This window comes from Panthera tigris, chromosome C2 (genome assembly GCF_018350195.1).
Source record: "Panthera tigris isolate Pti1 chromosome C2, P.tigris_Pti1_mat1.1, whole genome shotgun sequence".
NCBI lineage: Eukaryota > Metazoa > Chordata > Mammalia > Carnivora > Felidae > Panthera > Panthera tigris.
The window spans coordinates 270,703-296,478 of NC_056668.1; the positions used below are offsets into that span (position 1 = coordinate 270,703).

The following is a 25,776-nucleotide window of genomic DNA, read 5'->3' on the forward strand; positions in this document are numbered from 1 at the left end:
ACACAGATGCAAAGATCCTAAACAACATATTGGTTAAATCAAATCCAGACATTTGTTAAGAAGATATCACAGCCAAGTGGAATTTATTCTAGGAATGTAAGGGCTGCTTAACATTTGAAAATTAATGTAACTAATGTAACTCATCAAATTAAGTGGAGAGGAGAGAGAAACCATATGATCATCTTGACAGAGCAGAAAAAGTGTTTGATAAAGTTCAATGCCATCCATTATAAGAAAAAAAAAAACCTTTTACTAAACTAGGAATTGAAGGGAACTTACTTAATCTGACAAAGAATTTCGACCACAAAACAAGTAAAAAAAACTACAGCAAACATCATACTTCATGACCCAAAGCTTTCCACCGAAGATGGAGAAGGAGGCAAGAATGCCCACTATCCAACATCGTACTGGCAGTTCTGGCTTGTGCAGTGAGGAGAGAAAGAGATAAAAGGTGTAAGTACTGGAAAGGTCCAAATAACACTGTCTTTGGCCATAGATGACATGATTTTGAACACAGGATATCCAAAAGATATATGGACAAATTACTAACAAACAAAAAAGAATGTTAATTTACAAGATCACTAGATACAAAATCACCACCTGAGGAAATCCATTGCACTTCTATATACAAGCAACAGTTTCTAACCATTCCATTCCATTCCACCAGGAATAAATCTAATGAAAGATGCTCAAGAGCGCTGGACTCGAAAGTATAAAACTTTACTGAGAGAAATTAAAGAAGGCTTTGAAATAGGGGAGATACTCCACAGTCATGAACTGGAAGGTTCCGCAATTGTAATAACATCGGTTCTCTTCAACTTGAACTACAGAATCGATGCAGTGCCAATCAATATCCCAGCAGGAACTTTTCTGGAAATTGACAAACTGATTCTAAAGATGGCTTAGAAATACAACAGGCCAAGAAGAGTCAGGAAAACCTTAAGAAACAATCACAGAGCCAAAGGACGTCGATACCAGACACCAGGACTCACACAGCTACAGCTGTTCAGGGAGCAGGAACAGAAAACAGCCTGTGCAAACGGCATGGAGAGCAGCAGCACGCCCACACGTGTGTTTCCACCCGATACACGACAAGGCAGCCCTGCGGGGCCCCGGGCGAAGCACTGCCTCTTCAGTGAATGGCAATAGGTCAACCAGACCTTCATCGGGGAAGAAAACGACTCCAATGTCACACCACACACCAACTAAATTGTACGTGAATCATGACACCTAAATACGAAGAGTAAAACAAGTTTTTAGAAGAAAAGGTAGGAGAATATCTTTGTGACCTTAGGTGTGGCAAACAGGACAAGGGGAAAAAAATAGATAAGTTAGATTAATTACATTAGGACTTCTCATTTATCTAAAGCCACCAATAAAAGTGTTAGAAGACAGTCCAAAGAGTGGAAGAAGACACCTGCAAAACAAATCTGACAAAAGACATGTATTTGAAACATACAAAGAAGAAAACGTTAGCAACCAAATAGAAAAATGAGCCAAAGATTTGGATAGTACATAAAAGAGAATATTCACATAGCCAGTAAACATACAAAAAGCATCATTAGCCATCAGAGAAATGCAAATAAGTTAGCAATACAACTTGACAGGACAACACACCTCCAGGCAAGGCTAAAATGAAATACATAGACAATATCAAGTTGACAAGGATGGGGAGCAACTGAAAGTCCGCACAAACTGCCGGCTGGAGTGAAGGTCACTGCGGCCGCGTTGGAAACCAGGTGACCGTGTGTCCTAAAGCTGCACAAGTCTCCTCGTACGTGTACACATTCCCAGCACAAATGCCTGCACATGTTTCACCAACCAGATGCACCTAAGAATGTTCATAACAGCACTATACACAATAGCCCCAGTGGAAACAGTGCGGGTGTCCCTCAACCGTGGAGTACGGGCATAGTGGTGGCATATTCATACGCTAAAATAACATCCATCAATGAGAAGAGCTACAGCTTCACACCACATCAGGGCTGAGTCTCGCATAATTCCACTGACATAAAACTGAGACACAAGCGAGGCAACGGTCACAGGCATGTGACAGTTCCCCGCCAGTGTGAGGATGCATGTGCTGGAAGGGAAACAGGGGCTGGGGACCTGGAAATGCTCAGGAGCTGAGTGCTGGTTACAGGAGCATATCACTCCGTGAGAATGCATCAAGCCAGATGCTTATGATCTGTGTTACATAAAAACATAATACAGAACCAAAAGATGCCAAACACAAAAATACATACTGTATGATTCCATTTACACAAAGTTCAAAATTAGACAAAACTAAATTCCATTGTTCAGAGATGCATATATAGATGTGAACCTCAACACCAGAGCAGTGGCTGGTCACCATCGGTCAGTGAGTAGTCCCCTCTGCTGGGAGGAAGGGGCAGTGGTCCAGGAGGGGCACCTGGAGTGACAGTTTTGACAGTGGTGTTGGTTTCTCAGGAATTGCTCTATCGTGTTCATGAAGCTGTATGTCTGTGCTGTATGACATGACACATGTAACATTTTTACAGCTAAGCCAGAGCCCAACTGCTTTCTGTTGACACTTGCCATAGGTAAGGGTGTAGATGGCCTTCCCGGCTGTGTCCAAGGCAGTCAGACAGGGGGCTTTGGGCTGTGTCGTGCCCCAGCGCTGCAAGGCAGCCAGCAGGGACGGTGGCCAGGCGGTCCCCACGGCCAGGGGCTCCCCTTTCAGCACTGCCGTCTGGCTTCCCTCAGGCTTTGGCTGATTTGGATCTGGTTGCTGCACTATAAGCAAAATCGAAATTTAATAATTAGCACTTCATAGAACCATCCACACATTCTGTTTTTAAGCATTCTCTCAAAAAAAAAAAAAAAAAAAAAAAAACCACCAGTTGTAACAAGATTTCAAGAATTTGTCCAGATTTCCTTATCATTATAATAGTCACAGGCCAACCGACCAAAGGACAGATGGAGATTCGTCCTGGACAATGATGGCCACTGGTGACTGTAAACCCCCAGGACAATCCCAGAATGGCAGCAGTGACGTTGAGGCTTTCACGGGGTTGTGGCCAACCCTGACGACATCTGAGAACCAGGCGCGGGTCCCACTTATAAAGGACAAAAGTGAGCAGAGTCGCGTTTCAGTCTGCGCATGCAAACCACCCATCACCAGGTTGAAAGAGAAAACAAAGTAAAATCTCTTATGTTTCCAGTGGCCGTGTAGCCAACATTTGTCCACATGTAAGAAAGACTGCTCGGAACAGCATTTATACCACTGCGCTCTGCATCTGTGTTATCTGATGACAAAGGGGAAAGCGATGCCCTAAAAGTTGTGTCTGACCCTCAGTGAGGAGACACCTGGTGGGGGCTGGCAGGGCAAACACTGCACAGCAGAGGCGAGGGGCAGAGGGGCGAGCTGGCCGTGCGCCCCATGGCTCTTGACACATGAGCACACTTGCACCTTATACTAGGCTTTATTTCTGTCCCTTTTCTATAGGTTTATACTCCTTCCTATTTCTTGGTCATTTTCTTTTACAAATAAATCTATATTCTTTTTTCCTAAATGTATATCTCATTCATAAATGAGAGACTAAATTTCTGAAAAAGGGCCAAAACTATGCCAAAAATACACTTTTAAATCATGGGAAGACAAGTATTTCAGAATTAAAGTTTAAACAAAAAATGAAATAATGGGGGCACCCAGCTGGGTCAGTCAGTAGAGCGTGAAACTCTCAATCTCAGGGTTGAGTTCAAGCCCCATGTTGGGCATGGAGTCTACTTAAAAAAAAAAAATTGAAATAACGTAAATAAAATGAAACCTTAGGAGTATTCTTGTAACCAAGTACTAAGCACTGGATCAGAGGCATAGAAAAATCTTAAGTCCCTTAACTATGAGCAATGTGTTTTTTTCCCTGTTCAAATAAAGCCAGCAGTCACATGTGCTGCTGAATTCACCATGACACACGCTGACCATAGGGGCTGGAAACAGAGGGAGGGTCATTTCGGTGTGTTGTAATGTCACAGTGTGACCTTGCATGATGCACATTTGCCCACAACCCTGGACGTGACAGCCACCCCGTTCAGACACGAGAGCCAGTCCGAGATCTCTCACCTTCCAACAGCTCCTCAAAATCATCCACAAAGAACTCCTTCAGCGGAGGGCGCTTTGGCCTCTTCAGGGTATTGAGAAGCTGCTGGATTTTGGAGGACACTCTGCTGTTCACAGGGACACCTGCCAGGGGAAGAGGAGCAATGAGGCCAGAGGTCGCCATCCCTCCAGAGATAGGATGTGGAGACGGGGCCTAGTGACCAACTGCACGAACACATTGGAATTCATAAATCCAACCAAGCACTGGCCCCACCACGCAGCCACTTTGCAATTCATTAATTCATTCAACAAATATTTACTGAAGGCCTTCTGGGAGCTAGAACTTTTTTTAAGCTAGTGATTTTCAAAGTGGTCCAGGGACCCTTTCAGGGGTTCATGAGGCTACTGTCCTTCCCTCCCTCCTCACAGCACACAGCAAGTCTTCCAGAAGCCCCACATCATGTGAGCCACAGCCGACTGAATGGGGACAAGGCGCAGGGCCCAGGTGCCTCCATCATGCTGGCTGCAAGGGAGACTGGCTGCACTGGAGAACAGGCCCATTCTTCTCACCAAATCTCCATTTTAGAAATTCTTCCATAAATATGTGGTATTTATATGAAGATGTGATGAGTTTCCTAATGCTATTTTTGAATGGATTCATAAATATTTTTTAAATCTTTAGTTTTAACTTCTAATATGATAAATATCAGGAGATTTAAGCCACCCAAACTAAAAGTTCTTTGGTGTTCCTTAGTAATTATTAAGAAATGTTGTTCTGGGAGATGTAAAGCAGCAAAATGACAGATAAGAGTCTGTCCTCAGCTCACCACCTGCTGGGTGAAAACAAGCAGAAATATATACACATGTAAGTGAACAAGAACAGTGGGAAGGTTGATAAGTGCTCTAAGGTTAACACAGCAGGTGATGGCCAAGGGCACCGGTCAACAGCACTGCCTGGGAGGACAGGTAAGCAGGGCCCCAAGCCTCAGACACACCCCGCTGTCCAAGGGCAAGCACAGCAGCTGATGCCCTAACATCCTTCCACAGTATCCCCGTCCTCCAACCTGAAGCCAGCCAAGTTCTAGAACCAAGAACTTAGTCATTGCCTGTCTACTCTCCTTTGATCTGGAACATTTCTTAGTCCTTTAAGACATTCACATTTTGAAAGAATCCAGTTCTTTTGTTTTATTGAGTAGAACATTCCTCATTTTGAGTTTGCTTGAGGTTTTCTCATGATTCAATCCAGGTGCTGCATTCCTGGCTGAAATACTACCCAAATATCATGTCCAGATTATCCTCACAGGGACAGATTTTCATCACCCAAAACGCTGTCTGGGTTCTACACTGATTGTCACTATTTTTTCTTCTGCAACTAATATGCAATGTGTGAGAAGGCACTTGAAGACCATACAAATATCCTAATCCTCATAGAATTTTCTCCCTGCATTTAACAGACATTGGATCATTCTTGCCAGAAGCAAGTTTTTACTGCAATGGTTGCAAAATTATTTTCCAACTTTAGCACCTCATTTAACTTTACCCATCAACATTCTGTCTGTTATCTATCTATCTATCTATCTATCTATCTATCTATCTATCTATCTATCATCAGGAGTGACTCATGCACTGCTCAACTGCTCTAAAGCATATGGTTCTTAACTATTTTGATGTACAAATTGTCCCAGACTTGGCCAGTGGGATCCTATGTGAGTTGACCTGTGACATGCCCCCATCATTTTTTAGTTTTTTTAAATGTTCATTTATTTTTGAGAGAGAGACAGACAGAGTGTGAGCGGGGGAAGGCCAGAGAGAGGGAGACACAGAATTGGAAGTAAGCTCCAGGCTCTGAGCTGTCAGCACACAGCCTGACGTGGGGCTCTAACCATGAACCGTGAGAACATGACCTGAGCCGAAGCCGGACGCCCAACCGACCGAGCCACCCCTGCCCCCATCATTTTTTAAAGCACTGCCTTACACCCTGTCATAAGATGCCTCAGAGTCATCTTATGCTACCATGCTCCAGCCCTGAATTAGCTCTTTCTCGCAGAAGCCCTCATTCTCCTGTGTGGGAAAGATGTTGAAGATCAAGATCTGGCTGCTAGGTGTGCTCATTACCACCACAGCGTCTGTGCCACTTTTGGAATACAGAGCTAAAAAAGTACACTATGCATTCATAGTGTGTATTCATGGACACACGCATGTATTCATGGACACTCGATGGCAATGTGCATGTGCACACAGAAAGCATAAATAGACACATATTTAAATCTCAGGAACAATGAATCCACACCAATACTTCCAATCCCAATCCACCCCACAGGTTCTTCTTGCCTTTCCCACTCATATTTGGACTTTCTTTCTTCCACAGTAGGAATCCTGGCTCCCAATAATATCAACACTTTTGCTCAATATTATCATGTATATAAAATAATTTCTAAGTCGCATAACCTATACTGCTACAAAAACAAACAAGCAAGAGTTCAAGATTTCGAGGCACCTGGGGGCTCAGTCTGTTGTGTCCGACTCTTGATTTTGGCTCAGGTTGTGATCTCACGGTTCGTGGGTTTGAGCCCCACATCAGGCTCTGTGCTGACAATATGGAGCCTGCTTGGGATTCTCTCTTTCCCTTTCTTTCTCTGCCCTCCTGTCTCTCTCTCTCCCCCCCGCCCCCACCTCTGTCTCAAAACTAAATAAATAAACTTTAAAAATTAAAACAAAAAACAAGATTTCTTTGCTGTTCACACCTAACTTTGTCCAAGACTGTGGGCGTATGGTCCAGTACTGTGTCACAGCTTACCTATTCTGCCTCTCTCTCTGTCACCCCCTTAAATGTGGCTATGATACTTCACAGGAATATGACTGGGTTTATTTCTACTTGCTTTCAGTTTAAGGGGTTTCCCCCTCTTCCTATACTTCAAGTCTATGGTTTGAATTTTTTATTACACTAACAAACTTCTAAAAGTCAAAACCATATTAAGACAAACTCAAAACAATGTCACTGAACTTTCACTCACCCACCCATCCCACCTCTGGGGGCGACCAGCTTCATTGCTTTCTGGTCTGTCCTTCCTGCGCCCCTTCTACACACATACAGGCTTTGCTGTGTTCCCTTGTTGCTCACACAAAAGGTGGCATACTAGAACCACTCTTTTACTTTTGGCTTTTCCACTTAACATCTCCTGGAAAAACACCTCATTCCAAGTCATAAAAAGCTTTCTCATTATTTCTGACAGCTGCATAGTACCCCGCAATGTGAACATCCTAGGTTTATTCAACCAATTTGTGAGGCTTGGAGAGCTACATAGTTTCCAATATTGTGCAATTATAAGTGGTGCTACAAAGAATTATTTTGTGCACATGTATTTCCTTAGTTTTGGAAATGTGTGTTCAGAGTAAATTCCTACATTGGCCTTGCTGGATCCAAATATATATATTTTACCAATTTCTATTCCAAAGAGGTTTAACTATTTTGCATTCCCACCAACAGTGTATTTCTGTAATTATAAAAAAGGCTGAACATGATGTTCAAGAGCTATTTTTAGATCTTATGAATTGGCTGTGCATATTTTTTGCCCATTTTCCTATACTAGGAGTTGGCAAACTTTTCTTAAAGAGCTAGATAGGAAGCACTCTGGGCAGTGGGCACAGTCTTGGTTGCAATCACCCTACTCTGCAATTCTGGGGCAAAAGCAGCACAGATGACATGGGAATGGGTGGGCATGGCCATGTCCCAATAAAGCTTTATTTGCAAAAGCAGAATGCCAGTATATGCCATAGTTTGCAGACTGGCAATTCATAGAATTTGGGGTCTTTTCCTCCTATTTTTAAGAGTCTGTTTGATATTAGAAACATCAGACCTTTACCTATCACACACACTGTAAATAGTTACTCCTAGTTTGTCAATTCTTCTTGTGACTCTCTATGGGGATATTTTTTTTTTTCTTTTTTTCTCTTTATGGGGATATTTTTGTTAAGAATTTTTTTAGTTTCAGGCCGTCTGGGTGGCTCAGTTGGTTGTGCCCAACTCTTGATTTTGGCTCAGGTCATAATCTCGTGGTTTGTGGGTTTGAGCCTTGTGTCGGGCTCTGTGCTGACAGCTCAGAACCTGAAGCCTGCTTGGGATTCTCCCTCTCTGTCCCTCGCCTGCTCATACATGTGCTCTCTCACTCAAAAAAAAAAAAAAAAAAAAAAGAAAAGAAAAAAAAAAGCAAATCAAATCCGTAATACAGAAAAAATTATGCATGATAACCAAGTAGGGTTTATCCTGAGACTATAACTTTGGTTTAACATTCAAAAATAAAATTAAATTTAGAAAGCCTTTACTTATAACCAGGTTAAAGAAAATTCATCAATTTTTTTCCTTTTATTCTTCATTTCTTATGTTTAGATATCTGATTCTTTTTGAGTTTTGCCTTTCTCAGCGGTGTGGGGAAAGAATCTAAGTTTAACTTTTCCCAACTAGCTTTCCAATGGCCCCAATAACATTTACTAAAAATACAATCTTTGCCACATTGAGGCGGTATAATATTATGTGAAGGCATACAGTGATGAGGTAAAGATGTATATTGTAAGTCACAGAGTAACCACTGGGGGAAAAAAAAGGAGAGACAGAGAGAGAGAGAGAGAGAGAGAGAGAAAGAAAGAGAGGGAGAGAGAGAGAAAATAGAATATAAAATAGAATATAAACCAAAAGAAATCAGGTAAGGGAGTGAAATTAACAGATGTGTGAAACAGAAAATAGAGCAGGATCATAGATTTAAACCCAACCAAATAGCTCATTAAAACTGACTATAAATGGTCCAAAGACTCCAATGAAGTAAATGGCTACCTGCTAAAAGAAAGTATAAGAATGAATAAAATACTAATTATAAGAAATACACTTTAATTTAAAAGACCTAGGTAGGGTAAAAAGATAAAAAGATTTGTCGTGTAACTAATACTAATAAAATAGCTGAAGGCAACCATAATAATAACAAAGAAAATGTCAGAATAAGAAATATCACTAAGGATCATTTTGTAATGATAAAGCAGCCAATCCATCAAGACATAGCAATTTTAAATACGTATGCACATAATAACAGAACTTCAAAATACACAAAACACAAAGTGACAGATCTAAAAGAACAGACAAATCCACAATTATAGTTGGAAATTCAATACCCCCCTCAGCAAAATATAGAAAAAGCATGCAGAAAATCAGTAAGGCTAGAGAAGACTCAAACTAAAGTATCAACCAACTGGATGTAATATTCATTCACAGAAAAGCTACCCAACAACATTATTTTCAAGTAGAACACTCACAGAAACAGACCATGTGCTAGGCCATTAAAAAGTTTCAAGGGGCGCCTGAGTAGCTCAGTCAGTTAAGCATCGGACTTCAGCTCAGGTCACGATCTTGTGGTTCATGAGTTCGAGTCCCGCGTCAGGCTCTGACAGCTCAGAGCCTGGAGCCTGTTTCAGATTTTGTCTCCTTCTCTCTCTGCCCCTCCCCTGCTCATTCTCTCTCTCTCTCAAAAATAAATAAAACATTAAAAAAGTTTTTAAAATTTTCAATATATTTAGAAGGAGTTGAATTATATAGTATATTTAAGAGAAATATACCTGCAATATTTGCAAATCTGTTGAAATTAAACAACATACTTCTAAATAAATCATGGGCCAAAATGGAAAGCATGAGAGAAAATAAAAAATATCTAGAATTGAATTTTTAAAAGGAAAAGAACATATCAAAATATGTGGGATACTAAAACAGCTCTTAGAAGGATATTTAAAGTTTTAAATACTTTCATTAGGAAACAAGAAAGGTCTAATTCAATGATCTAAGTTTCTACCTCAAGGAATGAAAAAAGGGAAAGCAAAGTAAACTGAAAATAAGTAGAAAAAAGGAAGGAAAAAAAATACAAGATTAGAAATAAACACAATAGAAAAAAATAATTAAACCCAAACCAGTTCTTTGAAAGATAAATAAAATTCAATGAACTTTTTAGCTACAATGATCAAGATAAAAAGACAGAAAACACTAGGGCGTCTGTCTGGCTCAGTTGGTAGAGCATGCTACTTTCAATCTCAAGGTCATCAGTTCAAAGTCTACAATGGGCATGGGACCTACTTAAAAAAGAGAGAGAGAAAAGACACTAATTACTACTACCAGAAATAAAAGAGGGGATAGCACCACCAATTCATGTACATCAGAGGATAATAAAGGAATATCATGAACTAATTATGCCTAAATTAGAAAGTACAGATGAAATGATCAAATTCTTTCAAAGACACAAAACTGACTCAAGAATAGAAAAATTCACGTTCTCTGATTAGAAAGTAGAAGAGGAAGGAACATTTCTCAATCCATTTTGAGATGAGCATTATCCTGATACCAAGAGCAGACAAAGATATTACAAGAAAAAATAAAACCAAAACTACAGGCTACTATGTATCTTGAACACAGACACAAAATCCTTAAAAACAAATATTAGCAAATCAGGGTGTCTGGGTGGCTTGGTCGGTTAAACGTATGACTCTTGATTTTGGCTCAGGTCATGATCTCACAGTTTATGAGACTGAACCTCGCATTGGGCTCTGCGCTGACAGCATGGAGCCTGCTTGGATTCTCTCTCTTTCTCTGTCCCTCCCCCACTCACACACATGCTCTTTCACTCAAAAAAAAAAAAAAAATTAAAAAATGTTAGCAAATCAAATCCTGAATATAGAAAAAATATGCATGATAACCAAGTAGGGTTTATCCTGAGAATATAACTTTGGTTTAACATTCAAAAATCAATGAAATTTACTACATTAATGAAATTTACTACAAACTACAAAAGAAAAACCACACGAGTTTAATAGATGAAAATAAAATCATTTAACTAAAGCCATGATAAAAATTTTCAGGAAATCAGGAAAAAAAGGGAGCTTCCTAACGAAGAGCACCCACAGCTAACATCATCATTCAAACATGAAAAAGTGGATGCCTTCCCCCCACAGTTGGAAACAAGGCAAGTCACATCCACTTTCAATATCTCTTATTGACACAACTGGAAATCTTACACACATGGCAATATAGCCAGAAAAATAAATGCTCCTAAAGACAAAAACTTTGCAAAGAAAAGTAAAAATCTATTCATAGACAAAATGGTCAAACATATAGAATCTTAAGGAATCTACCAAAAAAATTACTGGAACTAATAAAAGGACAACATACAAAAACCAAATGCATTTCTATAGACTAGTAATAAACAACTGAAAAAAATTTAAAATACTATTTATAATAGTGTCCAAAATACTATTTGGGAATAATCTTAACAAAATAGGTACAACACCTGTATAACGAAGGCTACAAAACAATGCTGGAAAAGTTTTTAAAAGCCAAATAAATGGAAAGATATACTGTGTTTATCGACTGAAATATATACTATTAAGATTCCAATTCTCTCTGAACTGATCTACAGTCAGTAAAATATCAGTCAAAATCCTTCAGGAATTTTGGTAGAAAAAAACAAACAGATTTAGAAATATATATTCAAATGCAAAGGAGCTGAAATAGCCAAAGCAAATTTTAAAATGAAAAGCAGAGTTTGAAGACAAACTGCATGATATCAACCTTTGTTATAAAAGCACAGTAACCATGATGGTGTGGTACTGGCATAAGGATGGACAAACACAGCCATAGGGCAGGAAAGAGAGCCAGGAACAGATCTCTCTCAGATATGGTCCACCGATTCTCATTAAAGATGCAAAGGAGCTCAGTGGGGAAAGACTGGGCTTTAGAACAAACAAGGCCAGAACACTGGACACCCACATGCAAACACGGGAACTCTGACTCATACCTTGTACTTAGACTAAAATTAACTCAAAATGGATCATAGATCTACATGTAAAACCTAAAGCTATAAAATTCTAGGAGAAAACATAGAAAACCTTTATGACTTTGGGTTAGGAAAATATATCTTAGATATGACATAAAAGTAGGATCTATAAAAGAAAACACAGGTAAACTGGACTTCATAAAAATTAGTAACTTCTACTCCTTGAGAGTCACTGTTAAGAGAATGAAAAAAAAAAAAAAAAAGCCATAGGCTGCGAGAAAATCCAAAGTATATACCTGATAAAGAACTTGAATCCAGAACATATAAAGAATTCTCGAAACTTACTAAGAAAACATCACATTAAAAAAAATAAGCAAAAGATCTGAACAGACGCTTCTAAAAAGACACACAGATGGCAGACACATGAAGAGACGCCCCACTGCCTCAGTGTTTAGGGAGATGCTAATTAACACTACAAGCAGACACCTCCACACACCTGGAAGGGTGGTTAAGATTAACAAGCCAAGAATCCCAGCTGCAGGCAAAGATGTAGCGGAGCCAGAAGTCTCATCACCCGTGATGGGAATGTGAAATGGTACAACCACTTTGGAAATCCGTTTGGCAATTTCTTAGAAAGTTAAGCATATGATCCAGTCATTCTATTCCTAAGTATTGACCCAAAACAAATGAAAGCATACTTCTACACAAAAACTTGTATAAGAATATTCATAGCAGCTTTATTTGTAATAGCCAGAAACTGGAGGCAACCCAAATATCCATCAATAGGTGGACAGATAAAGTGTGGTACATCCGTGAAATGAAACACTACTTATCAGTAAAAGGAACGAACTACTGAAACATCCAAGAACATGTATGAATCTCAAAATACTTATGTAGAGTAGCAGAAGCCACATAACAAAGAGTAAAAACTGCGTGATTCTATTTCTATAAAATTCCAGAAAATGAAAATTAATTTATAGTGTCAGAAAATAAATCAGTGTTGCCTAAAGCATGGGGGAAGCCAAAATGGGTAGAAGGGAGGTATTACAAAGGGACACAAGGAAACTTTTAGGAATGCTGGGTGTATGTGTTCACTATCTTGATCACAAGAATGGTTTCACAGGTATACATACATCTTAAAACACAAAATTAGGGATGCCTGGGTGGCTCAGTCAATTAAGCGTCCAACTCTTGATCCCAGTACAGGTCATGATCATGATTTGTGAGTCTGAGCCCCATGTTGAGCTCTGCACTGACAGCATGGAGTCTACTTGGGATTCTCTCTCTCCCTCTCTCTCTGCCCCTTCCCCACCTCGTTTTCTCTCTCCCTCTGTCTCTCTCCATCTCTCTCTCCCCCCACTCGAAATAAATAAACTTAAAAAAAATTTTTTAATAGTAAAACTTATAAAATTGCACGCTTCAAATATGTGCAATTGATCGCATGTCAGTTATAACTCAACTAAGCTCTTGAACTTTTAAAAAATATAATCAAATAAAAAAAATCTACCTAACCAATAGCCGGCTTCATGTTGAGTCAGTATTTACCTGTTGCATCTGGATAAGGAGGTAAAAGACCTTGACAAAATTTGATCTGCCACTTAGGAGTATCCAAACACACATTAAAGCCTTAGATCTAAGATCGTCTGAAGTTTCCTGCAATTCAAATCTGATACATTGGGGAAAAAAAAAAACTTCACATGATTTGGATAAAAGACACTGGAAACTATTTCAAAAGGAAATGGTATAAATGAGGACGCTGTGAAGATCAAGGCCTTTCGGGCCTGCACGTCTGAAGCCCTGACTGCTGCTGTGCCCGTTTCTCAGACTGTGCACACAGGGGGCACAGGCACCGGTGTGTCAGGGGCAGGGTGCTCTCACACTAAGGCCACACGGAGTCCAACAAAGAGGCTGCCCACGGTCTCTCGTTTTCCTCCTGTTTTATAGACCCAAACTCCTTGTGGATCCAGTTTAAATGTGGAGGTTTTCTCCTCCCTACTCTTCTTCCCTCTCTGCCCAATTCCAGGGACTCACAACCATTTCTCCCCATGAGGCTCCCTGTAATCACAGGCACCACACACGCTGGCCTCAGTTCACACGCGCTGAAGGACGGTAACTAGTGGCTGGCTCAAGCTTGCTAAAGCAAATTCACTAAAGCGAGGCTCAGTCCCTGAAGAGAAAGACTGTGCTCTGCTGTCCACAGGAGAAAGAGAGGCGTGCTCACCACCCGCAGTTTCCAGGACGCTGCCGCTGTAGCCCCGAGGGACGCCTCTCACAGAAGCCAGCTGCGGACGCTCACAGTGCGGAAGCTCCACAAGACCCGTGGTGACATCAGGAGGGGCAGAGTGCAGATCTGCTTTGGAAAAACAAACCCCAAATAAGAGTGGCTATCGATTCGAAAGTGTATTGAGTTGCTCTTTAAACCGCAGTCAACTAAAGCTTCACTAGCTGAGCTCAAAGCAAGGAATGTGGTATTCTGATTAATTTTGTTTTTCTCTGGTTGACTAAGACAAAACGGGACCCTGTGAACTCTGAGCTCCCAGACGTGGGCCATGGAAGGCTGTGTCACGTGGGCTGCTGGGTTCTCAAAGGGATCTCGGCCAGAACCCCCGACGACAGTGCTCTGACAGGGCAGGTGAGACTGCCTTTCACAGGACTGAGTTAGTTAGAAATTTCAATGAAGCAGAAACACATTTCAAATCAATTGTCATTGGATCATTTTTGTTGTATTATGAAAAAAATAGCCAGGTTCCAAAAACTATCCCCAGCTCCCCCAAAAAGTATGTTGGATGGCACAAAGACACAAGACCTTTACAGGCTCCAAAGAATAAGCCTACAAAGATAAAAATTATCCCCTGCCAGGTCAACACATCTCACTATTAGGAGACTTCAGTCAAGTTCTCAGAGCAGAAGGTGTTAACATCATGGTTAAAGACAAATGACATTAAACTGCAGAAATGTTTAAAATCACTCCTTCTATTGTCTGAACGCACATTTTGGGGTTAAATCTTTATCATATGGCACGTGTATCTGTCGGAACACTGGTTGATTACGGGCTGCTGAGGCGTGAGCGTGAGTGTGGCACCTGCACTAGGGCCATCGGGACAGACACGTGGTCCATTTGGGCTTGTAACGCGTGCTCCTGCGACCGCAGGCCCCACTCTGGTGCTTCTGACGTCTCAATTCCTACCGCTTACCTATCACTTCATTTCCCAGGCAGAATGCAAACTAAAATCTTTTTTTAAATATATAGAAAGATGAAATTATATGGAAACAAAACCCAAACTCACTATTTACACAGCAGAAAACACCATTTGGAAAAATCTAATTTAATGACAGAGCTGTCACAACCCTTGAAAAAGCATGATGTTGATGAAATTAGCATTTTAAAGTTTGCCTAACACAAAGTTCTCTCCATGTAGAAAGAAATTTCCCTACCCTTCCATGTCTAGCAAAAAGAATAAATGATTCTAACAATATTCATGAAGAAAGGCATTAATGGTAATCTCAACTACAAAGCAGTTGTAAAATCGCTACATAAAAATAAACAAACATTCAAAATAAAAATCAACTACTATAGTGGCGCCTGGGTGACTCAGTCGGCTGAGCGTCGGACTTCGGCTCAGGTCACGATCTCACGGCCTGTGAGTTCGAGCCCCGCATCAGGCTCTGTGCGGACAGCTCAGAGCCTGGAGCCTGCTTCAGATTCTGTGTCTCCCTCTCTCTCTGCCCCTCCCCTGCTCATGCTCTGTCTCTCTCTCTCTCTCTCTCTCTCTCTCTCTCTCAAAAATAAACATTAACAAATTTTTTTTAAATGAACTACTACAACTGGAAATACTACTTCTAAATATAGGTATTTATAGCTGTGCCCCAATGTTTTATGGATTTGATTTCCTTACTCTAAAATTGAAGGTGATATATTTTTACAAATTACCTTAACCTAATATATTGTCCCTCAAAATTTTTTTACCTAATACATTCTTCTTCTTTTTGTATCACTTTCCTTAGCCCAACTGAAGAATTCTCCAGTGCTAAAAACTAAAAGGATGATTTTTATAATAAGGAGAGGGAAGGTAAGTATTTTCAGATTTAGGAACTCAAGTCAACTATATCCAGTGAACATTTAGCATACGAAGGCTATAATCCGCAGTTAAGATTTTTAAAATTTACAAGAATTGATCACATAATGTACATGAGAGGCCATGTGAATGGGATGGGAGAAAAGAGGGTCGCAGCCACACCTGCCGAAGTCAGGGGTCCTCCATCCACAGCCGTAACACATCTCCGCAGAAACCTTCACACCTGGGCCTTTCACAGAATGCACACTCCTTACAGCTAAGTGCTTTGTTAAAAGACCCCACACGACCGCGGGGAAGTCAAGGGCTGCCTAGTTACACACTGTGAACTGTGGCCAGTTTCTCACGCTAGATATGCTTTTATCTCCAACCCACCAGGAAGCAGGGTTTCCAACAGCTCGGCAATGGCTAATACAGTTTTACCTTCCTACACCATCTCACGGAGAACAGAGATCAGGTAGCAGGAATAAGATGAAAGAACATTCAAAAACTACTGTTTTCCTCACATTGGAGATATCTGTGTATTTCCAATAAGTCAAAGCACTGTGACAGAGAAAAAAACGTATCCGTGCGAAAGCTGTTTTATAAGCTATCCCCTGAAAACCTGCCTGAGGAAGGGTGAGCAGTGAGCATTAGGCGTCCACAGGGCGTCTAGGAGAACTGCAGGAACAGCCGGGGCCGGCTGTTTCCCAAAGGGGCCTTTTCTGGAGCCCCAGCTGCTGCCACCCAGTGACCTCAGCAGCCGCCTCCCTGTGTGCCGGAAGCAAGATGAGGTGTCGTGGGTTCTCATGGAAGGCTACGTCACGGTTATAAGACACAAGCTCAACAGAAATGTGCAGGTTTCCTGCACTGATGCAACAAATAAAAAGTGAAGAGCGTCGGTGATGTGTCCACAGATGATGCTGAGATGCCATCCAATTTACTCCCAGCCCAGCCCAATGACCAAGACTTCACACCAAGGCAGCTCAGGCTCTGAGCCCACACCTGCTGGAAGGGGAGGGGGTGGTTGTTCAGCCTACAGGACCCCACCGAAAACAGCAGCCTATCATGGGTGCATGGCTGCTGCACCATTCCAGTTTTAGCAGAACAGCTAACAGCAAAGAAAATGAATAGGAATCAAGAAAACTTTATCAGCCCTGGCTTCACCGCTAGGCCAGCTGTGTGAGCCCAGGCAAGTTACAACCTTTCTGTCTTCCTTCCATATCTAGAAAAGAGGGGGGCTGAGAAGGGTTGAGAAGTTAACTGCGACAATACTGACGGCACCACGTGAGGAATATACTGTTGTTAAGGTATGAGCTGCGCATGCCAGCTCACATCCAACCAACCATGCTAATGTTGTTGTCTAGAAAACAGGGTTTCAAATGAGGAAAGGTCTGCAATTGTTCCTTTCTAAGATTTATGTAATTGAAAGACTTGGATGACTTAGAAAAGATCTACACATCTGTATGATTTAGCTTTGCCTGACCTCCCTTTTCAGGTTGAGGGGCTAACTTGGTATGTGGAGGAAGAAAGGCCAGACCATGATTGCAGCCCCAGGCCCCTGCCCCAGAGGCAACTGACGGCTCCACAGCTGTGCACACAAGGCAAAGCGCAAAGGCAGAGACAATGTAGTGGCAGCGGGCTAAGGGTGGCATCAGGAACAAGTATAAGGACCATCCACCCTACACCTGCCAAAAGGTGGAGACACGACGTCAAGAAACACCGCCACCTCTGGGACCTGTGGGGAAGCCAACGCACCACAGGGTCTGGGATCACCAAACCACAGAAGCATCAAGAGCTACTTTTGTTACCAAAAAGACATTTCCAGATGAAAAAGAGAAGGTGGGTCTTGATGGGCGCAGGGGCACCCCTGTCCTGGAGGGGCCGCGGCAGCTCGTTACTGACCTATGTGGGCGTGGGCCACGGGGCCTGTGAGCGTGGCGGCGGAGGCACCGGGAGCAGCGGCGGGTCTCCCTCCCGGGTGAGATGAGGTGGAGGATGCAGAGGATGAGGTGGACGAGCCCTGAATGACCCGGTCGAGCCAGGGCTCGACGTTGGAATGGCTCTGGAGCGGAGTGGAGGTAAGTCGCCCGGGTCGCCGTAAAGAGCCCTCATCTTCTGAGGCAGACGACGTGTCTGTGGTTAAAATAATGACGACAGGCATAATGTAGGGATGAGTCGGGGAGGGGGGTGGAGTCCCCACACTGGCACCTGAGTCTCCCAGGCCAGCACGTGGCAAGCTCCGCTATGCCCTGCACCTGCACCGCTATGCCCTGCCTGGCCAAGGGGTCATCTCAGCCCTCGTTTGCCCGACTGTAAGATCCAAGGAGCCCTACCTGGGAAACTGGTTTCTCGACCCCAGCTTCCCCCAGAGGACTGTCCGGGGGCACCGCACGCTGGGAGTGGCTTCAGCTCATTCCTTGGTGGGGGTCCCAAATATCAAAGAAGACCCCAAGTGTCGAGTGCCCATCTGAGTGAACACCCCACACAACCTTCACACATGGCCCAGGTCAGTGCAGTGGTGATGGGGCCTCACTCCGTCCATCTGCACCCTCTTAGGGGCAGCGACAATGAGCTCTGGAAAGAATTCCTTCCCCAACACACCTGCTTCACTCAATAAAACTAACTGCTCATAAAGGTTCTATCAAGTCACCTCAGCTGTGCATTTTATTATGGTTACACAACTATTAAAAAGTTTTTAAAAATTGGCTATTATCTATAATTATATTTGGTAGGAACATGTGACAGCTATTTCTAGAATTCTTTTTCAACAATATGAACTTTTTCTTTTCTGTAGAAAGGAAGTGTTACCAAAACCACTAAATTATCCTATATCTCTGGTGTGTTTGGTTTTCACCATGTCATCAAACCAAAAACTCATGTTGCCAGTTTCACGACTTAAATAACAACAGAGGTGGCAGAAGGCGCCACACAACTGCCCACACCTGGTGCAGTTTAGCGCCACTGCTGCTGAAGAGAAACTCCAGGTGAAAGTTTTCATTTCTAATGGTAATGACAACAAAACAATAATAGAAGAAATGTTTTAAATCCTCCGAATTGTCCTATACTCTCCCATTTAAGGCCTGGTAATGATATAGTAAATAATCATTAATAAGATGAAAATAATTTTACAATTCTTAAATCAGGGAACTTTAGTATTCTAGTAAGTGTTTATTTTAGGTTCCCCTCTTTACTTAAAGGCACAAATAGCATCTTAGTAAAAGAATTAAAATACACCCAAAAGTCCTATAGAAAACAAGTACCGATTTGGGTACAAGCCATACTGTGTAGACCACAGATTTTCAGTAAGGAATGTTGCACATATGCAAACGTTTTTAATCTCCAGTTTTTCCAAATCTTTACTGCATACAGGTCAGGAGGATACTCCAACTCAAGGGGAAAGGAAGGTGATGACACCAGGGCTGTGTCACAGCTACAGAAGCCATTCCCAACACGGTCTATCAATACCTGGAGGTGTGTATGTCTCCACCGACGAGTGGACAAGAACCGAACGTCTTTTTGAAGGCATAGGCATCTTCCTCTCCTTGTATTTGGCCAAAGCTGCTTGCACTGCTTCAGTGTGAACATCTGTGTAAAACAAGAGCAGTAAAGACACTTTCTACAAGATTGCTTATGAAGTGACAAAATTAAGCTTCATATTCTTATTTGTTTCCACTGAGTGTGAAAGAGACACATAAGCCTGGCCTATGACATCAGTCCTAGATTCCTTTAAATGTTCCTTTATTTGTAGATTTGGACCCACATAAATATTTTTGTAGTTATAAATCAAAACTATATAAAAAAAGAAATGCCCTAATTAAAAACACAATGAAACAAACCTAAACGCGTCTCCAGTTGTTGGCCTCAACTATTACAAGGGACTTCAAAGCAGTTAGACTGTTTAGCCTGTTCCTCTAGAGCTAGCTACTAAGCAGCAACACATGAGAAATATCAACTCCTTCTGCAATCACACTGTGAGGCTATTGGCCCTGGGAACCAAGACACTCATGAGGAAGAAGATCCAAACACAGAGAAGCAGTGAGGTAGTTCTGCAGTCGTGAATCTGAATGGAAATGTGGCATTTTGTCTTTAACGATAATGCTGCAGAGTGTCTAATAAAAATGTCTAGAAACAGTGCCAGCCCATTAGCAATGAGTAACCCTTGCCCCCAGAACGTGGCCTTCAAATACCATGTTCCCTCAAGGACGCTGAGACACGGCAGAGTGTAGGGCAGGGGCAGGAAATGCACAGATGAGCCTGAAGCATCTTGTTGCAACAGCCGGTGGGGACTTGGTCAAATAGCTCAGGTGGCCATGGAGCCAATCTAAAGATGTTCCCAATGGCTAAGGATGGAACATTTTGAACATCAACAAGGATAAATGCTAGAATACACAATACCAAATACAACACTAAAAAAACAAAAACAAAAAACCCAGAAAGGAAGCCAAAAAAATTTTTTTAAATTTTTAAATGTTTATTTTTGAGAGAGAGAGACAGAGAGAGAGAGGCAGACAGAGTGCAAGCAGGGGAGAAGCAGAGAGAGAGGAAGGGAGATACAGAATCTGAAGCAGGCTCCAGGCTCTGAGCTGTCAGCACATAGCCCAAAGCGACGCTTGAATTCACACACCGTGAGATCATGACCCGAGCCGAAGTTGGACACTCAACCGACTGAGCCACCCAGGTGCCCCTCAAGAGGAAGCAAAATTAATCACCTGCCACTGGAGGATGCCAGCGACCCAACTCATTATTCTGAGGAGTAAATAAATGGAAAGAATTGGGTATTTATCCTGGCTCTCCTGTACCATGTAGCAAGCAAGGTGGAGTTTCTCTTTATGGAAGTACTCCAACCTCTGGGTGGAGGATGACAGAACCAGTTTCCCCATGCTGTGACCTCATGACTGCATGGATCTGGGAACTGGGTATCAATGGCCACCAGCATCCCAGGGAAGAGAATCAGGCATGCTGTCCTCCTGGTGGGAGAACACAGCACCATCTCTGAAGTCTTAGGGACAACTGAAAATCTAACCCGACCCTCAGGGAGCCTCGGAGGTGAGGACTCCACCACATAGGAGCTGCCAGACACACAGCAGTTTTTCCACAGACTGGAGGGAGGGGAAACACAAGTTAAGGAAGACTGAAAACACTATCCACCATTTGTGAAATGTACATCTTATTCAGATCCTGGGTTCAAACAGTTTCTAAAAAACCATGGGCATCTGGCTGGCTCAGTTGGTGGAGTGTGTGACTCTTGATGTTGGGGTTGAGTTCAGGCCCCACGTTGGGCATAGAGCTTACTTAAAAATTTTTTATATAAAAATAAAAAATTTAAAAAAGCCATATGAACATTTGGATATTTGGTATTAAGGAATTATTGTTATTTTGTGACAATGGTTTTTATCTTAAGAGACACAAGGACATGATCCTTTCCAGAGACAGACCAAGAATATAATGACATCTAAAAGAAATAAACGTAATCTCTGAGATTTGCTTCAAAATCATGCGGGAAGGGAGGAAGTGGATGAGGTGTGGATAAATGAATCAAGACTGAACATGGCTGGGGCTGTGCCTCTGACAATGAGTCCAGGGGGCTATTACACTAGAAAGTACACTTTTGTACATGTTTGTATTTTTCTCCAAAAAAATATTTTTAAAATGTTTAAAAATCTTACAGTGAAATGGCCCATAGGGTGCTAATCAGGAAAGATAAAAAATTTGCACCTACATGTATTAAAATAAAATTTAAACATCAGAGGTGCCTCGGTGGCTCAGTTGGCTAAGTATCTAACTCTTGATTTCGGCCCAGATCATGATCCCAGGGTTGTGGGATCAAGCCCCATGTCAAGCTCTGCATGGGGTGTGGAGCCTGCTTGAAATTCTCACCCCCGTGTCTCTCTCTCTGCCCCTACCTCGCTCACTCACTTGCACTCTCTCTAAACAAAAATTAAAAATTAAAAAAAATTTACAAACATCAAAGACAAGACAATTCTGTAAGTTTGCGGGGAAAAAGAGTAAATCATCTTAGAAGGATCAAGAGATAGACTCATATTACTCAACAGTGACCACTGGGTACAAGAAGGCAACATGGTATTGAAGAAAAATGTGTTGAGCCTAGAATTTTATACTTAGCCAAATTATCATTTATTTTTTTTTAATTTTGTTAATGTTTACTTATTTATGAGAAAGAGAGAGAGAGAGAGACAAAGTGCGAGCAGGGGAGGAGCAGAGAGAGAGAGGGAGACACAGAATTAGAAGCAGGCTCCAGGCTCTGAGCTGTGAGCATAGAGCCCGACGCGGGGCCCGAACTCACAGACCGTGAGATCATGACCTGAGCCGAAGTCAGACACTCAACCAACTGAGACGCCCAGGCTATCATTTAAACATAAGTCTAATAAAAATATTCCCAGACATAAAAAGGTGCTTGAGAGAGACAAATCCAGGAGTCCCTGCAACAGATATGGCAGTGACTATGAGCACGCACTTTAAACTCTATTGTAGTCTTAGAAGCAAACACAATCACAAGCACAGATTAAACAACACAGAACTAAAAATCTACACAATATCGGCACAACAGGGGTCTAAGCCTAATAATCTAAGAAGCTCAACAAACCCCAAGAAACATAAAACTACATAAGCCGAGCCACCGCGTAATCAAATCACTCAAAACCAGCAACAGAAAAATCTTAAAAGGGCCAGAGGAAAAGAAGTCACAGTACAGACAAAGGAACAACAATAAGGAACAAAACTTGGAGGAAGAACACTATTGATTTCAACAATTACTATTAAGCTATAATCATCGAGAGCAGGGTTTTGCCATAAAAGTAGACGACTACATCAACAGAACAGAAGAGAGTCCAGAAACAGGATCACACATGAACGTGCAGCTGCTTCTCGACAGGGGAACAAAGGCAGTGTCTTCTTGACAAATGGTGGGAGCAACCAGATGTGCATATGCAGAAAAAATGAGCTGTGATCCATACCTTGAACTAATACTAAAATTAACTAAAATATTAAAACATAAAAGTAGAAAACTTCTAGAAGAAAACAGAGGTGACAATCTTTGTGACCTTGGGTGAGGCAAAGATTTCTTAGATACAAAAACAAAAGCCCTATCCATTAAAAAAAAAAGCTGATAAGTTGTATTTCATTAAAATTAAAAACTTCTGGAAACATCCGGCTAGCTCAGGCAGTGTAGTGTGCGACACTGGATCTCAGGGTTGTGGGTTCAAGCCCTATGTTGGGCACAGAGATTACTTAAAATCTTAAAAAAAAAAAAAAAATTAAAACCTAAAATGAACTACTGGGACCTCATCAAAATAAAAGGCTTCTGCACAGCAAAGGAAACAATCACCAAAACTAAAAGGCAACCGAAAGAATGGGAGAAGATATTTGCAAATGACATATCAGTTAAAAGTTTAGTTTCGAAAATCTGTTAAGAACTTATCAAACTCAACACCCAGGAAATGAATAATCCAGTGAAGAAATGGGCAAAAGACATGAATAGACACTTTTCCGAAGAAGACATCCAGAGGGCTAACAGACACATGAAAAAATGCTCCACATCACTCATCATCAGAGAAATACAAATCAAAACCACAATGAGATACCACATCACACCTGTCAGAATGGCTACCATTAACTCTAGCAACAAGAGATGTTGGCGAGGATGTTTGCACTGCTGGTGGGAATGTAAACTGGTGCAGCCACTCTGGAAAACAGTATGGAGGTTCCTCAAAAAATTAAAAATACAACTACCCTACGACCCAGCAATTGCACTACTGGGTATTTATACAAGGGATACAGGTATGCTGTTTTGAAGAGACACATGCACCCCAATGTTTATAGCAGCACTATCAACAATAGCCAAAGAATGGAAAGAGCCCAGATGTCCATCGATGGATGAATGGATAAAGAATACACACACACACACACACACACACACACACACACACACACACACACACAATGGAGTATTACTCGGCAGTCAAAATAAAATCTTGCCATTTGCAACTATGTGGGTGGAACCGGAGGGTACTATGCTAAGTGAAATGAGTCAGTCAGAGAAAGACAAAAATCATACGACTTCACTCATATGAGGTCTTTAAGAGACAAAACAGATGAACATAAGGGAAGAGAAAAATAATAGAAAAACAGGGAGGGGGACCATTTGCAACTATGTGGATGGAACTGGAGGGTACTATGCTAAGTGAAATGAGTCAGTCAGAGAAAGACAAATATCATATGACTTCACTCATATGAGGCATTTAAGATACTAAACAGATGAATGTAAGGGAAGGGAAGCAAAAATAGTATAAAAACAGGGAGGGGGAGAAAACAGAAGAGACTCATAAATATGGAGAACAAACTGAGGGTTGCTGGAGGGCTTGTGGGAGGGAGGATGGGCTAAATGGGTAAGGGGCACTAAGGAATCTACTCCTGAAATCTTTGATGCACTATATGCTCACTAATTTGGTTGTAAATTAAACAATAAATAAATTAAATAAATAAATAAAACTCAGAAAAAAAAGAAAATGGGAAATTTTTTAAAGATTAAAAACTTCTGTTCTTCAAAAGCCACTTGAAGAGAATGCAAAGGCAAGACAAAGCCTTGGATAAAATATTAGCAATGATAAAGGTCTTATATTCAGAAAATAAAGAATTAGAACTGGAATTAGAACTAGAATATACAGTTTATTAACATCAGTCACATGGAAACAGACAGGGAGCAGAGGATGGGGGAGCAGGGAAATAAGGAAGACAGGGAAAGGAAGGGGGCCTTTACTGCAACCCGATTCACGGAGCGCATGCATGCCTGTGCAAGTATCTGTATACACATGCAGGTATCTGTGTGCGAGTATCTGCATGCATGTGTGGGTATCTATTTGCGTGTGAGTATCTGTAGGGTGTACATGCAGGTATCTGTGTGCATGTGCAAGTATCTGCACGCATGTGCAAGTATCTGTGTGCATATGCAAGTATGTGTGCAAGTATCTGCATGTGAATATCTGTGTGCATGTGCAGATATCTGCGTGCAGGTGCCTGCATGTGCATGTCACTATCCACATGCACGTGCAAGTATCTGCATGTGCGTGTGACTATCTGCATGCATGTGCGAGTATCTGCATACACTTATCTGTGTGCACCTGCAAGTATCTTCATGCTGGTATGTGAGTGCACGTGCAAGTATCTGTGTGCACATGTGGGTATCTGCATGTGTGTACAAGTATCTGTGCGTGAGTATCTGCACAAGCAGGTATCTGTGTGTGTGTGCAAACATCTGTGAGTATCCGCATGTATGTGCATGTATCTGCATGCGTGCGCAAGTATCTGTATGTACATATGTGTATCTACATGCGCATGCAAGTATCTGTGTGCAGGCACCTGCATGCACATGTGACGATCTGTGTGCGTGTATCTGCATGTGTGTGCAAGTATCTGCATACAGGTGCCTGTGTGTGCGTGAGTATCTGTGTGTGTGTATTTGTGAGTGCATGTGTGTGCAAGTGTGTGCACTCAGGGCTGAAGGCAATGGTGCTCAGTGAGATGCTGACTGGTTGTCTCAGGATTCAGAGTCCAAGTGATTTTACTTTTTCCTTAAACCTGATTATTATATTGCATATCACATGTATTGTTTATATTATCAGAAAATATTAACAGTGTGACAAAGTTTTTTAAATGTACATTAAATTAGTAAGAAATTTATCAAAAATTTCTCAAGTCACTTCATCACACTCCCATGTTAACATAATATTTTTTTATAATTTTTTTTAATGTTTATTTATTTTTGAGACAGAGAGAGACAGAGCATGAACAGGGGAGGGGCAGAGAGAGAGGGAGATCCAGAACCCGAAGCAAGCTCCAGGCT

General features: G+C 41.6%; 1 protein-coding gene across 4 annotated transcripts in view; it reads right to left on the bottom strand.

Moving 5' to 3' along the window:
* DIP2A (disco interacting protein 2 homolog A) overlaps positions 1 to 25,776 on the bottom strand; it is a 116,769-nt gene that overhangs the window by 51,678 nt on the left and 39,315 nt on the right. For all 4 annotated transcript variants that reach the window (XM_042956561.1, XM_042956563.1, XM_042956562.1 and 1 more), the window contains 5 exons: positions 19,383 to 19,502; positions 17,820 to 18,050; positions 14,084 to 14,212; positions 4,085 to 4,204; positions 2,560 to 2,757 (listed from right to left, as the gene is read on the bottom strand). In XM_042956561.1, coding sequence (XP_042812495.1) covers positions 2,560 to 2,757; positions 4,085 to 4,204; positions 14,084 to 14,212; positions 17,820 to 18,050; positions 19,383 to 19,502 — 798 coding nt within the window. The remainder of the gene's footprint in view (positions 1 to 2,559; positions 2,758 to 4,084; positions 4,205 to 14,083; positions 14,213 to 17,819; positions 18,051 to 19,382; positions 19,503 to 25,776) is intronic.